General features: G+C 39.4%; 2 protein-coding genes across 6 annotated transcripts; one reads left to right on the forward strand and one right to left on the reverse strand.

Moving 5' to 3' along the window:
• Positions 1 to 1,338: 1,338 nt before the first annotated feature.
• Positions 1,339 to 14,231, forward strand: ssx2ipa (synovial sarcoma, X breakpoint 2 interacting protein a). 5 transcript variants are annotated; one of them, XM_039674517.2, is made up of 14 exons: positions 1,339 to 1,558; positions 5,362 to 5,608; positions 5,991 to 6,118; positions 6,406 to 6,606; positions 6,893 to 7,003; positions 8,952 to 9,087; positions 9,221 to 9,296; positions 9,372 to 9,552; positions 11,106 to 11,259; positions 11,470 to 11,606; positions 12,768 to 12,941; positions 13,208 to 13,325; positions 13,412 to 13,556; positions 13,725 to 14,231. In XM_039674517.2, the coding sequence occupies exons 2-14, from the start codon at positions 5,560 to 5,562 to the stop codon at positions 13,831 to 13,833; spliced, it is 1,719 nt and encodes a 572-aa protein (XP_039530451.2). In that variant the 5' UTR covers positions 1,339 to 1,558; positions 5,362 to 5,559; the 3' UTR covers positions 13,834 to 14,231. The 5 variants fall into 5 exon arrangements, with proteins under 5 accessions (XP_039530451.2, XP_039530456.2, XP_039530453.2 ...); XM_039674522.2 differs by having other exon boundaries at positions 12,771 to 12,941; XM_039674519.2 differs by having other exon boundaries at positions 1,380 to 1,558; positions 5,454 to 5,608.
• A 2,605-nt stretch (positions 14,232 to 16,836) lies between these two features.
• tubb2 (tubulin, beta 2A class IIa) lies at positions 16,837 to 20,741 on the reverse strand. Its single transcript, XM_039668832.2, has 4 exons — positions 20,576 to 20,741; positions 20,128 to 20,236; positions 19,552 to 19,662; positions 16,837 to 18,290 (listed from the first exon to the last, which is right to left on the reverse strand). The coding sequence occupies exons 1-4, from the start codon at positions 20,630 to 20,632 to the stop codon at positions 17,218 to 17,220; spliced, it is 1,350 nt and encodes a 449-aa protein (XP_039524766.1). The 5' UTR covers positions 20,633 to 20,741; the 3' UTR covers positions 16,837 to 17,217.
• Positions 20,742 to 21,696: the final 955 nt, after the last annotated feature.

Consider the following 21,696-nt stretch of genomic DNA (forward strand, 5'->3'; position numbering starts at 1 on the left):
ATTTTCTTCAAGAACAAGTGCTAAAACCTCACGGCATCTAAACATTTAGCTGGGATCTGTGTAAATGTGTTCCTCTAAAGAGCCAGTAGATGTCAGTATAATACATCACATCACTTTCACTGTATTGAATAGCTTTATTTTCTCTATTTTAAGGTTTGTGATCCACTGACGTAAATGTAAGTTATATATGTGGCTGGATGGAGACCATTTATCGACGAAGAAGCTTATATGTTGTGTAAACAATATGCAAACAAAGGAAAACTCCTGCAAACCTGTGTCTGATCCTCACTAGACTCAGCGTGCGGTGTATGGAGGCCCTGGGGGGACACACTTATTAGATGGGGGAGGGGGATTCAAAACGCGTTCCTGTGTTTCCTATGGGACGTCCTACAGCGGTCGAGAGACAATGACATTAAAAGAGCAAACTCATTAGGATAAACACCATAATAAACAAGCTTATGAGCGTATGGTGAGAGAAAGCAATTGTGTGTGTCACTTCATTAAGGCTGTGTGAAATATTTCTCCCTCTGTTTATGACTACAGACACAATGCAGTGATTTATGAGTACAGATTTATTTCCAAATAAACATGCCTGTGTTTTATTCATAGCAACACATTTTGTCTTTTTGAATTATATCACTGCTGGTCCATAATTTATGAGTGCACAACATAAAACAACTAATGTTTTCTTTCCTGAAATTGAAAGTCATCCTAAATATTTAAACAATATTTTTTGGATAAATTCATCTTTATTTATTTTATAATTAATAAATTAACAACAGAAGAGTGAATTAAATAATAAATGAAAAGGTAGGCTACATGCAAATGTAAATAAATAATATATAAATATATTAATTTATAAATATTAATATATAAATAATTAATAAATAAATATATATATATATATATATATAATAAAAAATAAATCTCAAAAATACAAGACCTTTGTGTCAATCAAATATTATATAAATGTATATCATCATGAATGCGATTTTTCTTGTTTTTTTTTTGGTTTGTTCCAACGGTCAGACATGTATTTATCATTGATTCCAGAAAGAATTTTTTTTTTTTTTTTTTAAACATTCTTCCTAGTTCAGATTTCATCCGTGAACTTCATACGCTGCACAAAAGTCCGCCACCATCAATGAATTCGACGTAAAGGCAGAGATAGCAGCGTTACCTAGCTACTTCCTATGACAAGACCCCTGTTCCAAGATGGCGGCAGTTTTGACGCATGCTTAGAACCCCCAGATGAGGTCTAGTGTATATTTCTATGACAGGCAGGTAGGACAGATAATCCAGCCAATGAAATGGCGAGGTGCTGGTTGCCTGACAACCGGCTGGCCAATGAGTGTCGTGCTTGTTTATGTTGAGGAGCGGAGGTGCGCTTCAAACATCTCCTGCGCTCCAGGGCAGGTGGAGGGCACTCGCACTGCAGTCTCTCTCTCTCACACACACACCTCACACACACTCGATCGGGATCTTTCTGATATAAATCTAGCCAGTTCAGCACGCGAGCACATGCTTATCTGTCTGGATCCGCGGAGCTGGATCTGATGTAAGTCAACATGTGTGTGTGTGTGACTGTGTTACTAGCGTTGTGCTAAAGTTCAGACCCGGGCTGTGTCTCTAATGTCGTGTGTGTCCCACATAGACTGCGTGTCTAGTGGCGAATGGACGTGTTCCAACCCGCCTAGAAATGCTGTCTAGGTAGAGAACTGACACAGAGCACTGAACGCTAACTTAGCTAACGGTCATTCAGTGAAAATAAACATGTTATTTTTCTAGCAAGTTAAGTTAGTTAATGTTGCATTGAGAACTGAGAATATTGGATTAGATTGGACGAGTGCAGATTAGTGTTGATAAAATGAACATTTTCTGAAGCAATGGTGTTTTTAAATAGATATGTATCACGTTTCTGCTATAAATAGATTCCTGCAATGAATGTCATTTTTGTTGTCATTTGATTTTGACTGTGAGGAATACATTGGATGTGGTCTGCTATTGGTGGATCTCATGTGAGTGACAGGTTGCCCCGCCCTCGCGCCAGTAAACACGTCATCTTTAGAGATGAGAAATCTGAGGGAAGTTATTTTGTTTTAAGATTACAGGCTGTTATACGATTTTACCATAACCTTTTAGGATCTTACTTTATACATATTATGTATTAATATCATGTAGGTATATATATATATATTGACTATTCAGTCTGGACTATTTTTAAAAAATGAACCCTTTAAACCGCTCGTGCCATGAGAATAGTCTCAGCTGCGGATGTGGAATAAAAATCTCAATTAATATTCTTAATATATAACCTTAATCTTCTAGATAAAACGCAAAAAGCAACTTTTTTCTTTGGTTTAACATCATTGCAGTTACTGAAAGCAAACTCTAGTTTGAAACATGAAATGTCTCCAAGCATAGAGGATTAATTATTAACTTGTTGTTTCACTCATATCTGTAAGCTATGCCATGAACGTTGTGTCTTGAAAAAGGCTGTTGTTGACATGGCTAAATGGGAATGTTGCCGAGGGCTTTAGAAAAACTGATAAAGCCATGATGACGATCTAGATAAGCTCATGCTGAAAGAAAAGCCATTTATTTAAAAAAAAAGAAAATAAATCAGAAAATAAAAAAGGTTGGAAGCAGATTCCTATGACCTTAAAAAGGTAGTAGGTCCTAATGAGTGAGTCATTTATTCAATGATTCATTCAAACGGCGTATTCAATCTGGAATGAAGCATGTGACTCCTTATGAATTGGCCATTTAATGATTCAATCAAATGATTGTTTCCAAAATGCAGATTTGTTCAGTAATGTACTGTATGTTGCTTGGAGAGGCGCCGCTGTCTTTGCTTGTAACTACTTGTGTTGGTAACAGAGCGAAAAAGACATTTATGTCCAAATATAATACACTTAATATTGAATGGTTGAACTTTGTTCACCGAAAAATGAAAAAAATAAAAAATAAATGGTTCCTCAGTAGAGCCCGACCGATAAAGGATTTTAAAGGCCGATACCGATATAAATATTTTTTGGTTTTAAAATCCGATATATCGGCCGATATTTTTATGTATTTTATTTTTTACTTCAGAAACGTGCAACAAAACATTACCAGATTTCCCTAACATTTGTAGTTATTTATGAGTTTTAACTAAAATAATATGATAATGCATTTTAAAAAGAAACTTGTTTGTTTTATTGTCACAACAGAACAGACTGATGATAGTAGCATTAGCTAGCTTTATGGTTAGCTAGTCTACGATGAGCCATAATTTAGCAATGAATAACGTCATACTGCAAATTGTAAAGCATACATTTTCAATATAACAGGTCGAGGAGAGATGATCCGTCTCATTGCTATAACTGTCACGCGCTATTAAAGAAATACTTCAGTCACATTGTCAAAAGTTAAAAGGACAGTCAGTCAACTACACTGTAACGTAACGTAATTATTACTAGCTAATTCCGCTTCATTCTCGGCTTATTTAACAGCAGCAAAACTGGACATGATAGTCACAAATTTTGTCCTGCTTATTTGAGTTAAGAGAACTGATTGGGGATGTTCTTTTAATTGTTATTCAAGCAATGGATGTCTCGTGACCAACTCAACGAGTGCTGCCGACAGGAACGGTGTAGAGTGCCCTCTGGTGGACAAACTACACAACTCCAACACTCATGACATGGTTCATGCGTGTTTCGTCCGTTTTTATTTTATTTTTGAAATATTCATTTATCGGCCATTATAACTGCCGATAGCGATATTTTGGAAAATGCCTAATATCGGCCGATAATATCGGTCTGGCTCTATTCCTCATTGGTTCTTGCTGAAGCTCAAACGTGCCTCATTGGTTTTTGCATGGCAAGCGAACATGAGCTTCTGTTTACCACAACATCACTAATGTTTTGAGTTAATGAATGTTTATATAAATACTATCCTAAATTAAATCTGTTCATCATATAAAGCAGTCGTGTCTCTACTGAAAATTAGCTGTAAACAGCTCGGATTAGTGCAGATTAGTTTTACAATCCCTGTTTTAAGCGTCACAGTGGTAGTTACTACCCCACTCCAATGCTTATTAAGATTAAAATATCTTCATTTGTGTTCTGAAAATGAATGAGTCTCATGGGCTTGGAACAACATGAGGGTGAGGAATGGCAGAACTTTAGTTTTTGGGTGACCTTGTTCATTGAGCTGGTGTATAATCAGGATCACATTAGTAATTGTGCTTCTGATATTTGTGGAAGGTGTTCAATTATTAGACGGAGTTAGAGACTCTTAAATAGGATGAGATTGCCAGAGGACATAATGTCTGACCGCTGCTCAGATCTGTGTTTGAAGAATGAAAATGAAGATGATTTTAAAGGGATACTCCACTTTTTTTGGAAATAGGCTCATTTTACAACTCCCCCAGAGTTAAACAGTTGAGTTTTACTGTTTTCGAATCTATTCAGCTGATTTTCTTTTCTGATATTTAGAAGAATAACAGTAACCAGACAGTTTCTGGCCTCATTGACTTCCATAGTATATATTTTTCCTACTATGAGACCAGAAACTGTCTGGTTACTGATATTCTTCTAAATATCAGAAAAGAAAATCAGCTGAATAGATTCGAAAACGGTCAAACTCGACTGTTTAACTCTGGGGGAGTGGTAAAATGAGCCTATTTCCAAAAAAAGTGGAGTATCCCTTTAATAGGAATCTCAATGTGTGCCAAATAGCAGTTTTAGATGTGTTTCTATAAGAATGACACAAGTCAATCTTGCTGTTGTGAGGATAATATTGTTCATCTAATTCCAGAAAATGTCATTCATCACACTGTTACACTCTAAAAAATGCTGGGTTGTTTTAACCCAATTTTGGGTAAAATATGGACAAACCCAGCCATTGGGTAAAAAATTAAATTTAAAAATGTAACCCAATGGCTGGGTTTGTCCATATTTTACCCAAAATTGGGTTTAAACAACCCAGCATTTTTTAGAGTGTACTCTCTTCAAATGTGACCGTTCCCATTTCAAGCTGATCATCTTTCTGCCGTTTGTTAAAAGTCTTGGTCACCATGACATCAAAATCGACATTTTCTATGTTTTACATTTTTTTTTACATTGAATTATTGATCAGTGCGCATCATTATTTTAAAGAGTGTTTAAAGTCTCCTCTGATGGACAACAAGGTCGTTTGCAAGCCCACTTTCTACAATTGATCACCAATGCCCACCTTTCCCCCCATTGAGTCCATTACACATTCATTCAAATGTATTAAATGCATTTCCCACGCAGACCCAGCTAATCAATGACGAAATCAATAGTTGTTCATGTTCATCATGAGCTCTCGTGTGTGTGTGACTTGGGTTTCCTTCAGATGAAGTGTACTTCATGAACGTCTAGCTCTTGCTGTGATAGAAGTGGTGCTCCTCCATCCTCCTGTTGTTCCCGCTCTCTGTAATCCTGCAGTGATATTCCCTGCGCTTTAATCCGGCTTCACAGCGCTGTAATCCCGTCTGACGACTGGGCTATTTCAGGAGTGCCAGCAAGAGTCCCGGCCGAGCTCAATGTGGACATGATGGGAGATTGGTGGACTCCAGAGACCATGCCAGATCCATCTCTCGGTGAGACACACAGGGTCTTGATCTGTGTAATGTTGCATTGCCTCGTATTGAAACTAAGATAGTACTTTTCTGTAATGAGTTGGAAGGAGTCGTTCACCCCTAAAAGTAAATAGTCTTTCCAACAGGTTCAATTTGCACACATTTTGACCATTTCACCAAATTCCCCTGGTCAAGTGCTATTTAAAACCTTACTCCAATCCAATGTTTGGCAATGTGTTGAAGCTTATTCAGCCTGTTCTGCTTGCACAATAATTGCTGTTGACATCTATATTTATGCTTTTTCCCACTGTCTAGCGACTCGACTGACTCCATGTTAAAACGGTCATGCTAGGCATGTCGAGGCTGGCTTCGATAACCGGCTTTTCTTTTGTCTTCTGCACAGACACCAAAGAGCTCTCCAGTATTTCTGGGATCAGCATGTGTCCCTCCAGGCCCAAATCCTCCTACAGCGTGCTGAGTGCGTTCTGCACCGAGGACAACGTACCGCAGTGTATCGCATACGTCAATCAGGTACTAAACCATTACTGTTCTTTGCTCTGATGATTGACGACCATATATCGGGTCACAAACCATACAAAAGTGCAACAATATGTGTCGTGGATAGTGACAAACTTACTACATGAAACTGCTATATATTATGTATAATAATGCAATGGGGGAATGTGTGTGTGTCCTGATAATGCCAGATGTGCAATTCACAACCTCACCACTAGATGCTGCTACAAATCACACACTGCAGCTTTAAGTACTGTAGTGTTGATCTCGTCTTTGTGTGTGTGTTGTCGTGTCGTCCTCAGGAGGTGTGTTCGCTGGGCTTGTCTGCAGTGTGTGTGGAGTGTGTGTCGGGTGGTCTGAGCGCTGTGCCGGTGTTGAACGTGCTGTACGAGCTGCTGCAGCTGCAGAGGAGAGCTCAGCGTGCCCATCACGAGCTGGAGAACCAGATGATGAAGAACACCAGTGACCTCGAGCACCTGCAGCACAGCCACTGTCGACTCAAAGTACTGCGCTCACACACACACACATTTCTATGATTCTGCTCTTCTTTAAAATGTCAAGTCACATTTATTTATATAGCGCTTTTCACAATACAGATTGTATCAAAGCAACTTCACAGTGATAACATGAAAGTAGTACAACACAGATCCATAATATTGTTAAATATTTAATAACCCCAACTGAGCAAGCCCAAAGCAAGGCGACAGTGGCAACGAACCAAAAATGTTTCATAGATATTGTGACAGTATGAGCAGCCTGCTTTTAACTTCCTGTGTGTGTGTGTGTCAGGATCAGCTGGAGCACACGAGGAGGGAGAACTCGGGCCTGCATGAGGGTGAGCGACAGCTCCAGTTGAAGATCAGGACGCTACAGAACTGCCTGAAGTCTGAGAAGGAGGAAGTAAGACGTGCTCACGCTCACACCGGCGTCACGACTGCGGCCTATCACGGCGCTGCTCCACTTTTGGTCTTAGAAAAAACATTATTCTGTTCAACTTTTACTCCATAACCCCCATCAGCAAACAAAATCCTCATCTCTTACACAAATGCCACTGAACGATCAGTGTATTGAGGGAAAATTAGTTGTGAGATGTAAATTTGTGAGTTATGAAGTATCTCTTAATTCTGGAAGAAATTTCTGAAACGTGCTTGATTGATTCTAAAGTGCGCGTTCAGTGCTAAATAGGTGACAATGGGATGCAAAACATTGAGATTTATTAGTGTGTTCGAGAAGACGGTGTTTTTTCCTTGTTTCCAAAACTCATTTGTTGGACCTTCCTGAGGCTGACGGACTTGGAGAGTTTGACATTTATGTTAAACTGTTCCTGAACATTAAAACACCAACGTTTATCAGCACATTTTATGCAGAACTGTAGCTTTTGTAAGACTTGTAAAATTAAAAATGGTTTTGTTATCGATTAGTTTGTTTTGCTGTAGTTTTCTGACTAATGTCACGATTAAATGGTGAATAACATCATATCTATAATGTGTAAGAAAAACAAACCAATGTGAAAGCTGTGCTTGTAAAGTCTGCATTTAATCCGTTCTGCACGATCCTCTTGTTCGTAAACGTTGTCGGGGTCTGAATCAGGCGCAAAATGCTCTGAAATTGACGCTATACTTATTAATATGAAGAATGACTCCTGAATTACAATTCATTTCTTGAATTTGAATTGATGTCAAAAACAGGATCTAGAATTGCAATTTGGATTTGAGTTAAAGGAAGCAGGATTGCAATTCAATTAAAATTCACAGAAATTCATGTTCATATTTTCAAGTGAAGTGTTTAAAAATGAAGCTTTACAGTGAATGTCAGGTATGATTGCATTACATATTCTATAAATGAGATTAGTTTGAGCTACTTGTGCAGATTACATTAACAGGAAATGTTTTCCCTCAGCAATGACTGTTGAAAGATCTAGTCACAGAACAGAAAAATAAGTTTGATTTATTGTAAATGGAACATGACTCCATTTCCCAGAATTACTTTAAATCTTTAGAAAAAAAAAACAATTTGAGGTGAACATTTATATATATATATATATATTGTAGTACATTTTATTTATTTATATATATATATATATTATAGTACATTTTATTTATTTATTTATATATTTATATATATATATATATATATTATAGTACATTTTATTTATTTATATATATATTATAGTACATTTTATTTATTTATTTATATATTTATATATATATATATATTATAGTACATTTTATTTATTTATATATATATATTATAGTACATTTTATTTATTTATTTATATATTTATATATATATATATATATATTATAGTACATTTTATTTATTTATATATATATTATAGTACATTTTATTTATTTATTTATATATTTATATATATATATATATATATATATATATATATTATAGTACATTTTATTTATATATATATATATTATAGTACATTTTATTTGTTTATATATATATATATATATATATATATATATATATATATATATATATATATTAGTACATTTTATATATTTATATTTATATATTATAGTACATTTTATTTATTTATTTATATATATATATATATATATAAAGTTTTATTTTATTTTTTTGGATCAAAATGTATGCATGGTTGAGGAGTGACTAGTTACGTGTAATGAAATTTTTATTAAATTACAAAATGAATGTAATTGTGTTTAGTTGTATTACTGTAATTCAATTAGAAATTGCTTTACATTGATAAAGTAATCTAAATAAAGCGATCCAAACCACATTCATAATGAGTAACTTATAACAGTGAACAATTACATTTCCAAAGTAACCTTTCTAACACTGAGTGTGTGTGTGTGTGTGTGTGTTGCAGGTGCAGAAGCTGCAGAGCATCATCTCGAGTCGAGCCACACAGTACTCCCATGATGCCAAGCGCAAAGAGCGGGAGAGCTCCAAGCTGAAGGAGCGGCTCAACCAGCTGCTCGTGGACAAGAGGGACAAGAAGCTCGGTGAGCGCTCGGGGTTTATGGAAATATGACTTTACAATAACACGGGGACGCATCACAAACACACTCTCTGCCTAACAATCACACACACACAGAGAGCTGAACAAGGTCATGACCTCTGTCCTGGTGTGTTCAGCCATAGAGGTGTCCAACTGTGTGGGAAGACCCGACGGCAGGAGAGGCCTATGGAAGACCGGCAAGATGGAGGCCAGGTAACACTCGTGTGTGTGTGTGTGTGACCATCTCTGCACCTGTGTGAAGTGCTGTGTGTGTGTGTGTGTGTTCAGGCACGAGGGCGAGATGTACAGGGCTCTGCTGAGCGACTATGAGGCGCGTCAGCGGTCGCTGATGATGGAGAACGTGGAGCTGCAGAAGGTGCTGCAGCACATGAAGAAGGACATGATGGCCATCCTCAGTCCCAAGAGCCTCAGCGTGGAGCCGCAGCCGCCGGAGGACAGCCTCGAGCAGGTCTGAGCGCATTAGGAAACACACACAATCGTCTATGCTCGTTACACTAAAGATGTTTTCCACTGCTGACACAGCTTCGGTCTTATTGAGCATCGATTATAGACTGCTTTTGTACTTTACACGGCTAGATAAAAGAAAATAATGTGTGCATCAATTAAAAAAAGTTACACATAGGTAAAAAGAGGACAAAAATGTCCATGTCAAAACAGACTTAAGTTTGGTATCATTTTAAAGAAGACCCGTTGCAGGTTATTGCTGAAGTAAAATAATAATAATAATAAGTAAATCCAAAAAAAAGTTATATAGGTAAAAGTTTATGAAAATTATTTATAAAAAATATTTTACATAAAATATATATTTTATAAATAGGGTTGAACTCAAAACTGCATAAATCTAAATCCAAATTTGAGGATGATATCTCCAAAAATGAGATTTCGGTAACAGTTTGTTTGGGTGTAGTAACATATTTTCCCCATTGGGTGGCAGCAAAACCCCACTGGAGCTCACAGTGATTGCAGTTTTTCTCTCTCAGTATTACAAACACACACATGTATATTTTTTATAACACACATACTAACCACACTCTGACATCCATACCAACACAGCCACACAAATATCGTTGCATAATTTATCCAGTTGACTCTATAATATGCCGAACCAGAAAAAAGCGATATTTGTTTTATAGGCCAAACTTAAAAAAAAAAATGACACCATCTGATAAAAAAATAGTAAAAAATAAAATTGCTATCAGAATGAAAGCCTCTTAACAAAGACTGCATAATTTTATAGTTAACTGAACCGGGGATTAAAAATGGCAGTTTTAATGGGGACATTTTTGTCCAAAAGGTGCTGAGAGGGAGTATTTTTTTGTACCTACTGCAAAAAATATTTTTTTAAGAAAATGACGGTGAAATAGTAAAATTCCAATAAAAACACACACCTGTGCCAAGATTTTTGCAGTTAGCTTTAACACAGGCAAAGTGATCAAAAAAACAAAACTGAAAAATGTCCATAAGGATGCACAAGGCTTAAAGTATTTAATTCATTTAAATAAATGTATATATTTCAGATTGGTTTCTATTCACTGTAATCAATCATTATATCATTAAAAACTCATTTTGATCACCTAAATTACACATTTAAAACTTGCCTTACTTTTTTTGGAAATAGGCTCATTTTACAACTCCCCCAGTTGAGTTACACCGTTTTCGAATGTATTTTCTGATATTTACAAGAAGATCAGTAAACAGAGAGTTTCTGGTCTCATTGACTTCCATAGTAGGAAAAAAATATATACTATGGTAGTCAATGAGACCAGAAATACATTTGAAAACGGTAAAACTCAACTGGGGGAGTTGTAAAATGAGCCTATTTCCAAAAAAAAGTGGAGTATCCCTTTAAAATATCTTGATTGTAACTCGACACCCTCGCCTCATTTAGTATGCTCGGTTCTATGAATATGCAAATGAGCTCCGCCTCCACTCACTCACTCACTCTATTTTATAAGACTATAATAAATACATGAACTGTTTGGTTTCCTGGGCTTTTGTCAGGCCGTGTCGTCGGGCGAGGATGAGGACGAGGATGAGGAGGGCAGTCGAGGGCCGCTGGAGCAGTCATGTGAGCAGGCGCGTGAGCAGCTGACCAACAGCATCCGCCTGCAGTGGAGGAAGCTCAAGAGCCACATGCAGAGACTCGACAGCCAAGGTACACACACACAACATATGATGTTTCCTCCTCAAGATCAGTGAAGACCAATGAGTCCATACATAAGATACAGTGATGCGTACACACACGTGAACCGCATGTATATTACATCACCATAGTCCAATACTGACTTTTCAAATTCTCCTCAGTTGACTTTGAGGCATTCTCCAGAGTGAGTTCGTCAGTGATGATGAGGAGTGTGTGTTGCAGTGTCTCTGGTGGCGTGTCAGGAGCGCGAGGCGGAGGAGCTGATGTCCAGGAAGGATCATGAGGAGGAGATGCAGCGGATACGCCTGGAGCTGCAGCAGTGTAAAGAGTTCATCCACATGCAGCAGCAGCTTCTGCAGGTCAAACACACACACACATCGCTGTGGTTTTCTCACCGCTGTTATTTTTATGTTATAGTGGAAAGTCGGCATATTTTAACCCCTTCGCTGTCACCCCCGTTTTTGAGAATGGGGGTTAAAATGCACTATTCAAACTTAAATGGTTGTAATTTAAGAATGCTTTGGAATATACCCAAGTTTGGTCTTGTTTTAAAGGAAACACTCAGCAGAATATTGCTGAAGTGAAAACACTTCAAAAAATGAAAGTATGAAAAAGTTATGGAGGTTTAAATTGACAGTAAATCAAATATACTATTTTATATAAAATATATATTTTACAAAATATTTTTTACTCTAAAATTTCTACAAAATCAAAGCCATTAATCTTATCAAGTTATGTTCCATGAAGTTGATATCACAAAAAATTAAAGTTCCCATGAGATTTTGTTTAGGCGTAGTACCAAAAATAGCCACCGGGTGCCATTGAATTTAGTTGCATACATTCTGCCTTAAACAAATTAATACATTTCTGTCCAAATATCAATTCTGTCACAAACCTTTCTGACAATATCAGTTTTGTCAAGATTAGAAAAGGTTTTGATCATAAATTACGCCCAAAAGGGGAGGAGCCTGATGAAATAAGTACCGTTTCTATGGTAACGCAACGTTCAATTATAAAACGGTTTTCACAGGATGAATTCTGAGTTTATAAGCTTTCAAATGATACCTAATTTATGATAACTAATGTAATAAAAAATAATATTATATTTTAGAGGATAATATCATTTTTTAGAGGATAATATTATACTATATATTTTTTTTTATTGAAAAATACTAGATTATATGTTTATTATGAACTTTTAGCATAAAAACAGAAGTTTCAATGATTAAAAGTGGGTGCATCGACTTACTTTTTTTTTTAACACAAAACGGGTAAAATATCTATTTAGAAGTCTTAGACCTTTCCAACGATATATATATAATTTGTCATAATTACATTAGGATTTAATAGAAATATAGTGAAGTAAAGTTAGGGACGGTGACCGTTAAATAATTGGGGTCATGCGCTAAAGCACTTTTATTTAAAATTTGTTGGTTACAAATATCCGACCCGACCATGAATTGGGCTAAAACACCGATCACATTGTGTGTGTGTGTGTGTGTGTGTGTGTGTGTGTACAGCAGCAGCTGAGCGTGCCGTGTGACGAGGAGACCGCAGCTCTGCTGAACGACTGCTACACGCTGGAGGAGAAGGAGCGGCTGAAAGAGGAGTGGAGGCTCTTCGCTGAGCAGAAACGAAACTTCGAGCGAGAGAGGAGGAACTTCACTGAAGCTGCTATACGCCTGGGACACGAGGTACTCAGGTTCCCAGTAACGCTCCGTTTACTTCCTGTCTCTATGAAGCCCCTCCTTCTGAATGCTCTGATTGGTCGGTTAGAGTGGTGTGTTGTGATTGCTTGAGTGATTCGAGTGTGTTTGGGAAAGTCCCGCCCCTTTCCATAACCGCCAGTTTAACACACTACTGACTAACTCCACCAGGCCCCGCCCCTTTATTCTGCGCATGAATTATTATAATGAGGCTGAAAAAGCCGTTTTTAACTCGCTGTGTTTCCCCTCTTCAGAGGAAGTCATTTGAGGAGGATCGGGCGACGTGGCTGAAGACCCAGTTTCTGAACATGACCCCGTTTGTAGACCGTAAACGGCCCGCTCTGCCTGACCCTCACACGGCTCTCTCCGTCAGTGAGTATCTCTGCAGACCCGACAGAACCTCCGGTCAGCTCCTCGAGTGTATTCATTGAGGATGTTTTGAACTCGTGTGTGTTTAGGTGCTGGACCTGAGGCCAAACTGCAGTCCACTCCACCGCTCCAGACCCGACCCCTGTCCTACAGCGCGTTCTCCACCCCGAAGTCTGTGAGGATGCCCTCCACTGCTGACCTGTACCGCACGCTACACCTCATCCCAGACAGCAGGTACTCATGGGTCAACACCTACTGTGCAAAATTAGCACAGAAAACACTGAGGTTTGGGTGTTTTCAGACCTGAGACACACTCACTTCAAGTGGGACAGGACCAAACGATGGCTTTGGAGAGTACAGGAGTGAGTAAACGAGTCTCCACGTGTGTTTTCTGTCCTGCAGAGGTCAAGGGAAGTGTCCGAGCGCCGAGATGTTGAGCAAGGCACGTCTGCGCAGCTGCTCTACAGACTGCAGCGTCATCTCACTGCGAGACGAGGACAGCCCCATGTGACACACACCACCGCTCCATCTCATCATCACGAACACGTAAAGTGGCCAATGTGTGTTTCGTACTGTCGTGATAACTCCGAGAGTGTGTGATGTTAGTTCATAAAGCACTTTTAAGAGGAGCAGTGTTTACTGTAGCTTTAAATCTCAGATGGTTATTGATTTGCCATTTATATTGTTGCTAATTGCTGGATTTCACATTTTGTACTTTTATCATAGAGTGATGCATCTCTTTAATGCAAAACATGTTTTGGGTGTTTTTTCACTTGAATGTTGAATATTTATATTGAGAAAATCAAGAATGTCTTTGGTAGAGATAAAAATGCTTTTAGAATCCATGTTTACACATTTGAAGACTGATTTATTCACTTCAATGCAATAAAGTTTGAGAGAGAGGAAGTATCTTTTGTGTCATTGACTTGTTTTCGTAATGCTGGTCTTCCAGTCGGGCCAATCACATTCAGGCGGACAACGCTTGCTTTTCACAATCCTGTCAACAACTGGGCGAAATGCTGAAATGCACGTCCTTCGAAGGCCTTCAGTGGCGTGATGAAAGGCTCCTTTAACCCTCTGGGGTTGTTCGGCCCAAATGGACCCGAAGAATTTAAATAATTTTTTTAAATCGCAGCTTCCTCGGATCGGTCCGAAATTTGGTGACTTTGTTGGTATTTGAACACCCCAAAAAATTGGGGACAGGATGTGAGAAGTCTAAGTGGTTGTAAAAAAAAATAGTCACACTTGGGGTGTTCGGGTCCAAATGGACCCGCATGGAAAATGAATGGGACATTTTTTTGTGCGTACAATCTACAAATCAGCCACGATCTTGAAAAAAAGCACACAACAGTGAAGGGTTGAATCTATAAAACATCAAGAGTGCAAAACAGACACATCCAGACACACACACACACACGAAAAAATACAGATTATACATGTGTTTTGCATTTTTAAAATGCTCAGTTTGTCCATCAGATGGCATCTCATTTAAAAAAATGCTTTTATGAGGCCTAGGCTTGACTCTAAAATGAAATACAGCTTTAAAAAAAAAAATATATATATTTAAAAAAAATATATTTTTTCTATTATTTTCAATGGGGGGGGGGGGGATTTTGTCATAATTATTGCATTAATACTAATTATACATTTTTTTTTTTAATTTTCTCAAAACACCAAAAGAAAAAATATTATAAAAAAACGAGTAAAAAAAAAAATCATGATTTTTTTTTTTTTAAATATGAATCCCGCCCTTTGGATCCATTTGGACCCGAACACCCCGAGTGTGACTCTGAAACGAACAACCCCAGAGGGTTATATGCGGCCTACAAACGCCTCCTTTGTTTTCTGGGCCGAGAAGCACAGGAGGAGTGGATGCTTTACAGAGCAGACTGTCCCGAGATGCACAGCGTTTCTCAGAGAAAATGCCAGATTACACTTTCAGAAAGCATTGGGTTTCAACTTACTTTGAAGATCTAATGATCCAAATGTGAGAGAACCTTTTAAAGTGGTTACGTTTGTCTTACTAAGACTCAATTTTATAGAAATTCATAAGAGATTATACTCTTATGTGCGTAGATGGACCAAGATAAACAAACCTTGTTTTGTGAGATCCTCCATAGGCTGGACCAAATTCTCGGTTCACCTTTGATTGGTTCAATTGGTCCACAGCTAGTTTCCTGCTGACTTGTTCATTTAAATTTTATTCATTTAGCTGACGCTTTTATCCATAGCGACTTATAATTGCTATATATGTCAGAGGTTGCACCTAGGGGTTAAGTGTCTTGCTCAGGGACACATTGGTGTCTTTGAAAGCTGTCAATTCAGACTGGCCAAAATCTGCATAATGGCAAAACAATCTGTGTGAAAGTCAAAGTGTGTATTCTAATCTTCGCCTTTACCACCATATTATACAATTATTAAGTAATAAAGTTTCAGTTTTACCAAAACTCATAACTACTTGAATGTGTAAAGATGTGTCCATGAGTTAAGAGAGCTGTACCATTAACCTCCCCCTTTTGTCAACAAACTGGTAGTTATGTGTGTTACACTGGAATTGGAGAAAAAATGTACAAGCTTCAGCTTGGACCTAAACCTGGTTAAAAGCAAAAACGTAAGTATAAATACAAAGTTTTGTCATGAAACTCTTTCAGAAACCCTCCACCTTCCCCAGCTCCACCTGTATAGAAGTAGCAGCTCTATTCCGCCAAGACCAAACATTTTCTTTGTCATACCAATTACCACGCCAAGCACTCATAGAGTTGTGACCTTACTAATGTTTTTCTTAGCTTAAGACTAGGGTTGGGTATCGTTTGAATTTGAACGATTCTGATTCCTTGTTTCGATTCCGATTCCTAACGATTCTCGATTCCGATTCTTCTAAGAGGCAGGGTCAAAAAAGTTTAGCTAACCTTGCTAACCAACGGTCTTTCTGAAGGAAATACTCCTTTTGTAGAAATACTCCTTTTGTCACAAATTTTGCATTTTGCCGAGATTTCGTTATTTTTAGAAAAGTGAAGCCACACTTTGGATCGCCGACGTAAGCTACTCATGTTCGACTCGCGCGGTTATGCCAACACTTCCGGTAGACGCTTCTTCGTTGGTGTTGTTCAGCGGTTTCTTCTTCCGCTCGGCGGACTGTGAATATCAAAACTAGGAATCGAAATTTTAACTTTTGAACAATTCCGGGAAAAACGGGAAAAGTTAGTCCCGGTTCCAATCGATACTCGATTCTCGATACCCAACCCTATTCTTAAGACAGTAGTGTCCAATCCGGCTCCTGAAGGTCCACCTTCCTGCAAAGTTTAGTTCTAGACCCAAACACATACACCTGAACCAGCTAATCAAGGTTTTCTGGATCTCTGGAAACTTCCGGGAGCTGAACTTTGCCGGAAAGTGTCCCTGTTGTTGCGACGGTTTTTCTGTGTAAACCGGTCTTCCATAACTTGAGTTGAATTTGAGAGCAATGAATGAATGCGTAAACTTGAGCCGAACCATTTTTAAAAAGAGACAGTAATTTGACCAGTAAAGTGACCATTTTATTTTATTTTTAGCATGGCAACTGCAGTTCGAAAGCGTATGTTACAAAAACAGACTGATCGCTGTTCACTCGTATCTTTTCTGAACATCGATTAAACACTGTAGCACCTTTTGAACTATGGTGTAGCGGCACTGTTTGCATTGCTATGGACATTTTTAAGATTAACTAGATGCAAAGGTATTGAAAACTACATGACTATCAGCTGTTTGGAGAGGAGAGCCAATGACGTCCAGATCCCTCTCTCTGGACATAAGGGGAGGAGCTTGAAGGTCCAGCCACACCCTAAACTTGATTCGGTTCAGCCGGACTAGATCGAGTTCCACCCGTTACTGGACGCCATCTTCCTCGGGAGCTGACTCAATGACGAGCGTCCTCCTCCTCTTCGAGATCGTCCTCCTCATACTCGCCCACCTCATCCGCAGTGGCGTCTTGGTACTGCTGGTACTCGGAGACCAGGTCGTTCATGTTGCTCTCGGCCTCGGTGAACTCCATCTCGTCCATTCCCTCGCCGGTGTACCAGTGCAGGAAAGCCTTGCGTCTGAACATGGCGGTGAACTGCTCTGAAATCCTGCGGAACAGCTCCTGAATGGCCGTGCTGTTGCCGATGAATGTGGCGGACATCTTGAGCCCGCGTGGCGGGATGTCGCAGACCGCGGTCTTGACGTTGTTGGGGATCCATTCCACGAAGTAGCTACTGTTCTTGTTCTGAACGCTCAGCATCTGCTCGTCCACCTCCTTCATGGACATGCGTCCACGGAAGATGGCGGCGACCGTGAGGTATCGTCCGTGGCGCGGGTCGCAGGCCGCCATCATGTTCTTGGCGTCGAACATCTGCTGCGTGAGCTCTGGCACTGAAAGGGCACGGTACTGCTGGCTTCCACGACTCGTCAGAGGAGCGAAACCAGGCATGAAGAAGTGGAGGCGCGGGAAGGGCACCATGTTGACGGCCAGCTTGCGCAAGTCGGCGTTGAGTTGACCGGGGAATCGCAGGCAAGTGGTGACCCCGCTCATGGTCGCCGAAACAAGGTGGTTCAGGTCGCCGTAAGTAGGAGTGGTGAGTTTAAGAGTGCGAAAGCAAATATCGTAGAGCGCTTCGTTGTCGATGCAGAAGGTCTCGTCGGTGTTCTCCACTAGCTGATGCACGGAGAGCGTGGCGTTGTAGGGCTCCACCACTGTGTCGGACACTTTGGGGGAAGGCATGACGCTGAAAGTGTTCATGATCCGGTCGGGATACTCCTCGCGGATCTTGCTGATGAGGAGAGTGCCCATGCCGGAGCCGGTGCCCCCCCCCAGGGAGTGCGTGAGCTGGAAGCCCTGCAGGCAGTCGCAGTTCTCCGACTCCTTCCTCACCACGTCCAGCACTGAGTCCACCAGCTCCGCTCCCTCTGTGTAGTGGCCTTTGGCCCAGTTGTTCCCAGCTCCGCTTTGACCTGAAACAATGTGTCCCAGTTTTAATTTCATCAAATCAATAACACTTCAAGTATTTAGTTAAAGGATTAGCTGAACCACAAATTAAAGGGATACTCCACTTTTTTTAAGAAATAGGCTCATTTTACCACTCCCCCAGAGTTAAACAGTTGAGTGTCACCGTTTTCGAATCCATTTTCTGATATTTAGACGAATATCAGTAACCAGACAGTTTCTGGTCTCATTGACTTCCATAGTATATTTTTTTTCCTACTATGAGACCAGAAACTGTCTGGTTACGTCACGTAATACGTAATTACGTTCAAAAGGTCACGGGCGACGTAGCCGGAAGTACAGAATCAAAATCGTCCGACATCGTTGTTTTACCTTTTAATTCCTTTTTTGTAAACGGCGTTTGAGTTAGTTTGCACGTTCAACCTATGCGTTCAACTTGTAAACACCGACTCTGTACTTCCGGCTACGTCGCCCGTGACCTTTTGAACGTAATTACGTAATACGTGACGTTGCAAACGCGCCTCACAGAATAGAGCAAGGCTAGCATTTGTCCTTAGAAAAGTTACATAAGCTTTGAAATAACCGATCGTTTCGCATGATAAGACCCTTATTCATCGTCTGGTGTCGTTTAAAGACATTTGAACAGTTTGCGCTGAAACTGTCTTTTGGACCTTGAACCGTCTGGTTCCCATTGAAGTCCATTATATGGAGAAAAATCCTGGAATGTTTTCATCAAAAACCTTAATTTCTTTTCGACTGAAGAAAGAAAGACATGGACATCTTGGATGACATGGGGGTGAGGAAATTATCAGCAGAAAAGTGAACTAATCCTTTAAATCACGCTAATGCAGTTCAACAAATGCCAACATAGTTTTCTAGTCTATTTAAAAGAATGTTGTGGTCAAATGCAGCACTGAGATCAAGTAACACTAATAAGGAGATACGACCACGATCGGATGATAAGAGCAGATCATGCATGCCCATTATATTTTAATCGAATGACGATTAAGTGATTGAGACGTATGGCAGAGGGGAAGATTTTCAATGAGGAACAAGCAGATTTAAGCTCGTTTATACAGGAATTGTGTACATTAATCGTTTTGTCTGCTTTTATTGTGCTTTTGGAGCTCAACATCTTCTGTTACGTAAAAAAAAATTAAAAAAAGAAACAAGAGCACTGGATTCTGTCTAATTTTTTTTTTCCAAAGCAACAAAGTAGAAATCTCGTAAATTCACAGATGTTAAAGATGAAATATGTGATAAACATACCAAACACAAAATTATCTGGCCTGAAGATTTGTCCAAATGGGCCAGAGCGGACCGAGTCCATAGTGCCGGGCTCCAGGTCCACCAGGATGGCACGAGGGACATATTTGTTTCCTGTGAAACATACAAGGTATGGAACATTCAAAGACAAAAATCCAACCTAAAACCAAGACCCAGAGCTTCTAATCAAATGAATGAAATACAATAAGTGCATTTTTTTTTATAAAGTAATTTAATATGCATAATTGAACACCCCCACTATCCATCTTGCCTGTCTAGTCAATGCTGACCCTGCTAAACCGCAGCGTCATCCATCTTTATACCCTGCTCCACCCTTTTATTGACATCAGCAGATCTACTCTTCTCTCCAGAAACACAAAGACCCATCTGCGTGCTGTCGAATGACTGTGCGAATACCCCACAATCTTTAAATGACGCAATCTGACGTTCGATTTAAAACCTGTGATGTAGTCTATAAGAAGGAGGTCAGAAATAGTCAATAACTGACAGCTGCAATCTGATCAGGGGACCAGAGCTGGGAAAATATACCCAAAAAATACATGCAAAACTCTTACTTACCAGACGCCTCGTTGTAATACACACTTATCCTCTCCAGCTGCAGTTCACTGTCACCTTGATAACTGCCAGTGGGATCAATGCCGTGTTCATCACTGATCACCTCCCAGAACTGAAACGCAGGGATGATACAGCAGGTTTAGTGGAGAATAGATGTGCAGTTGAATGACGCACACTAATAATAAAGCAGGTTAAGTGGTGGATAGTGAATAGACGCACACTTCTAATGATGATAAAGCATGTTTAATGCTGTGAAATAAAGAATAGATGTCTGGTTGTGAATGACGCACACTGCGGTTCTCTCAGCACAGGATCATGAGGGTCTGCTCACCACACCCATCACACATGAGCCCACTGAACGATGCTCGTGCACATAGCAAAGCGAGCACTTTTCTTCGCATTCCTGTTTACGAAAAGCTTAGAGATATAAACGCACAGGCTGCAATCTTACCTTGGCCCCGATCTGGTTGCCGCACTGTCCGGCCTGGATGTGAACGATCTCCCTCATGGTGCTCAGCTGTGTGTGTGTGTGTGATGCTGGAAGGATGCGGTGTGTGTGCCACTGCAGCTGATGCGACTCTGAGATCTTCTTCACACTCGGCTTTAGCTCACTCGCTCTCAGCCAATCACGAGCCACGGGTTTGATGCAGTGGAAGTGCTGCAGCAGCGCGTGCGCGTGTCACTCGTGATCGGTGACGCGCGTTCGACTCGAGCGTTCCAAATGCTGAGTCAACCACGGAACGCACGCGCCTGCCACATTATTTCCAATTACTCAATTACTTAACGAGTTGTAATCCTAGTTTTGTTTCTAGTCAACACTCTACACGAATATGTGTTTGTTTACTCCCAGTTCTTTCCTGCAGAGGGCAGCGAGACTCTATGGAGACTCAGACACTCAAATAAAGAAATACACAGTCATAACTTTAATCATTAGTAGTCAATAACATACATTTTACACGGCTACGATTGCTCTAAATTAGTTATTTTTACTCTCCGTTGCCCAAAAAGTTAAACCACCATGTTATGTACATAGTGTTTAATGGCATTTTGTGATTAAATGAAAGGAAATTGTAAACATGGAATCAATTTATGAAATAAAACACGACACTGTGGCAAATACATGGTTTTATTCCCTGACAGCAATATGGTGTCAGCCCACATCTTGTATGTGTGGAATCCACGTGTGTGCCGGATCTGGGCCGACTCTGTGTTGCCGAGTGTTTTTTTTTTTTTTTTACACAACATGACTAACTTTGTTTTAAAAAGTGGGTGGGACATGTGTATAAATGAATGAATCACGTGACACGTGAATAAAAACATAAATTCGACTTTAAAACATGTCCAGTGGAATAGCCTGAAAGTCCTGTAAAATTAAACGAATAAATTATATTAATTAAATAATATGAATAAAAATTAAACAAAAATATACATAAAAGTTTTAAAAGTAAATTAACTATTAAGCCAGAATTTTGATAACTGATTTTTTTGCAGAACACACACGATTAAAATTTAAATTGGCTTATAGCCTATCCATTGTACACACAAACTGCTGTACAATTAAACGAATAAATG

The sequence above is a fragment of the Pimephales promelas genome, chromosome 5, assembly GCF_988280905.1.
Source record: "Pimephales promelas chromosome 5, fPimPro1.hap1.1, whole genome shotgun sequence".
Classification (NCBI taxonomy): Eukaryota; Metazoa; Chordata; class Actinopteri; order Cypriniformes; family Leuciscidae; genus Pimephales; species Pimephales promelas.

Coding starts and splice junctions, on each gene's coding strand:
- tubb2 (XM_039668832.2), bottom strand. CDS start 20,632: ATGAGGGAGATCGTTCACATCCAGGCCGGACAGTGCGGCAACCAGATC. Junction 19,663..20,127: donor GTATTACAACGAGGCGTCTG/GTAAGTAAGAGT, acceptor TATGTTTCACAG/GAAACAAATATGTCCCTCGT. Junction 18,291..19,551: donor GCCAGATAATTTTGTGTTTG/GTATGTTTATCA, acceptor ACATTGTTTCAG/GTCAAAGCGGAGCTGGGAAC.
- ssx2ipa (XM_039674517.2), top strand. CDS start 5,560: ATGATGGGAGATTGGTGGACTCCAGAGACCATGCCAGATCCATCTCTC. Junction 12,942..13,207: donor CTATACGCCTGGGACACGAG/GTACTCAGGTTC, acceptor TCCCCTCTTCAG/AGGAAGTCATTTGAGGAGGA. Junction 13,326..13,411: donor TCACACGGCTCTCTCCGTCA/GTGAGTATCTCT, acceptor GTGTGTGTTTAG/GTGCTGGACCTGAGGCCAAA.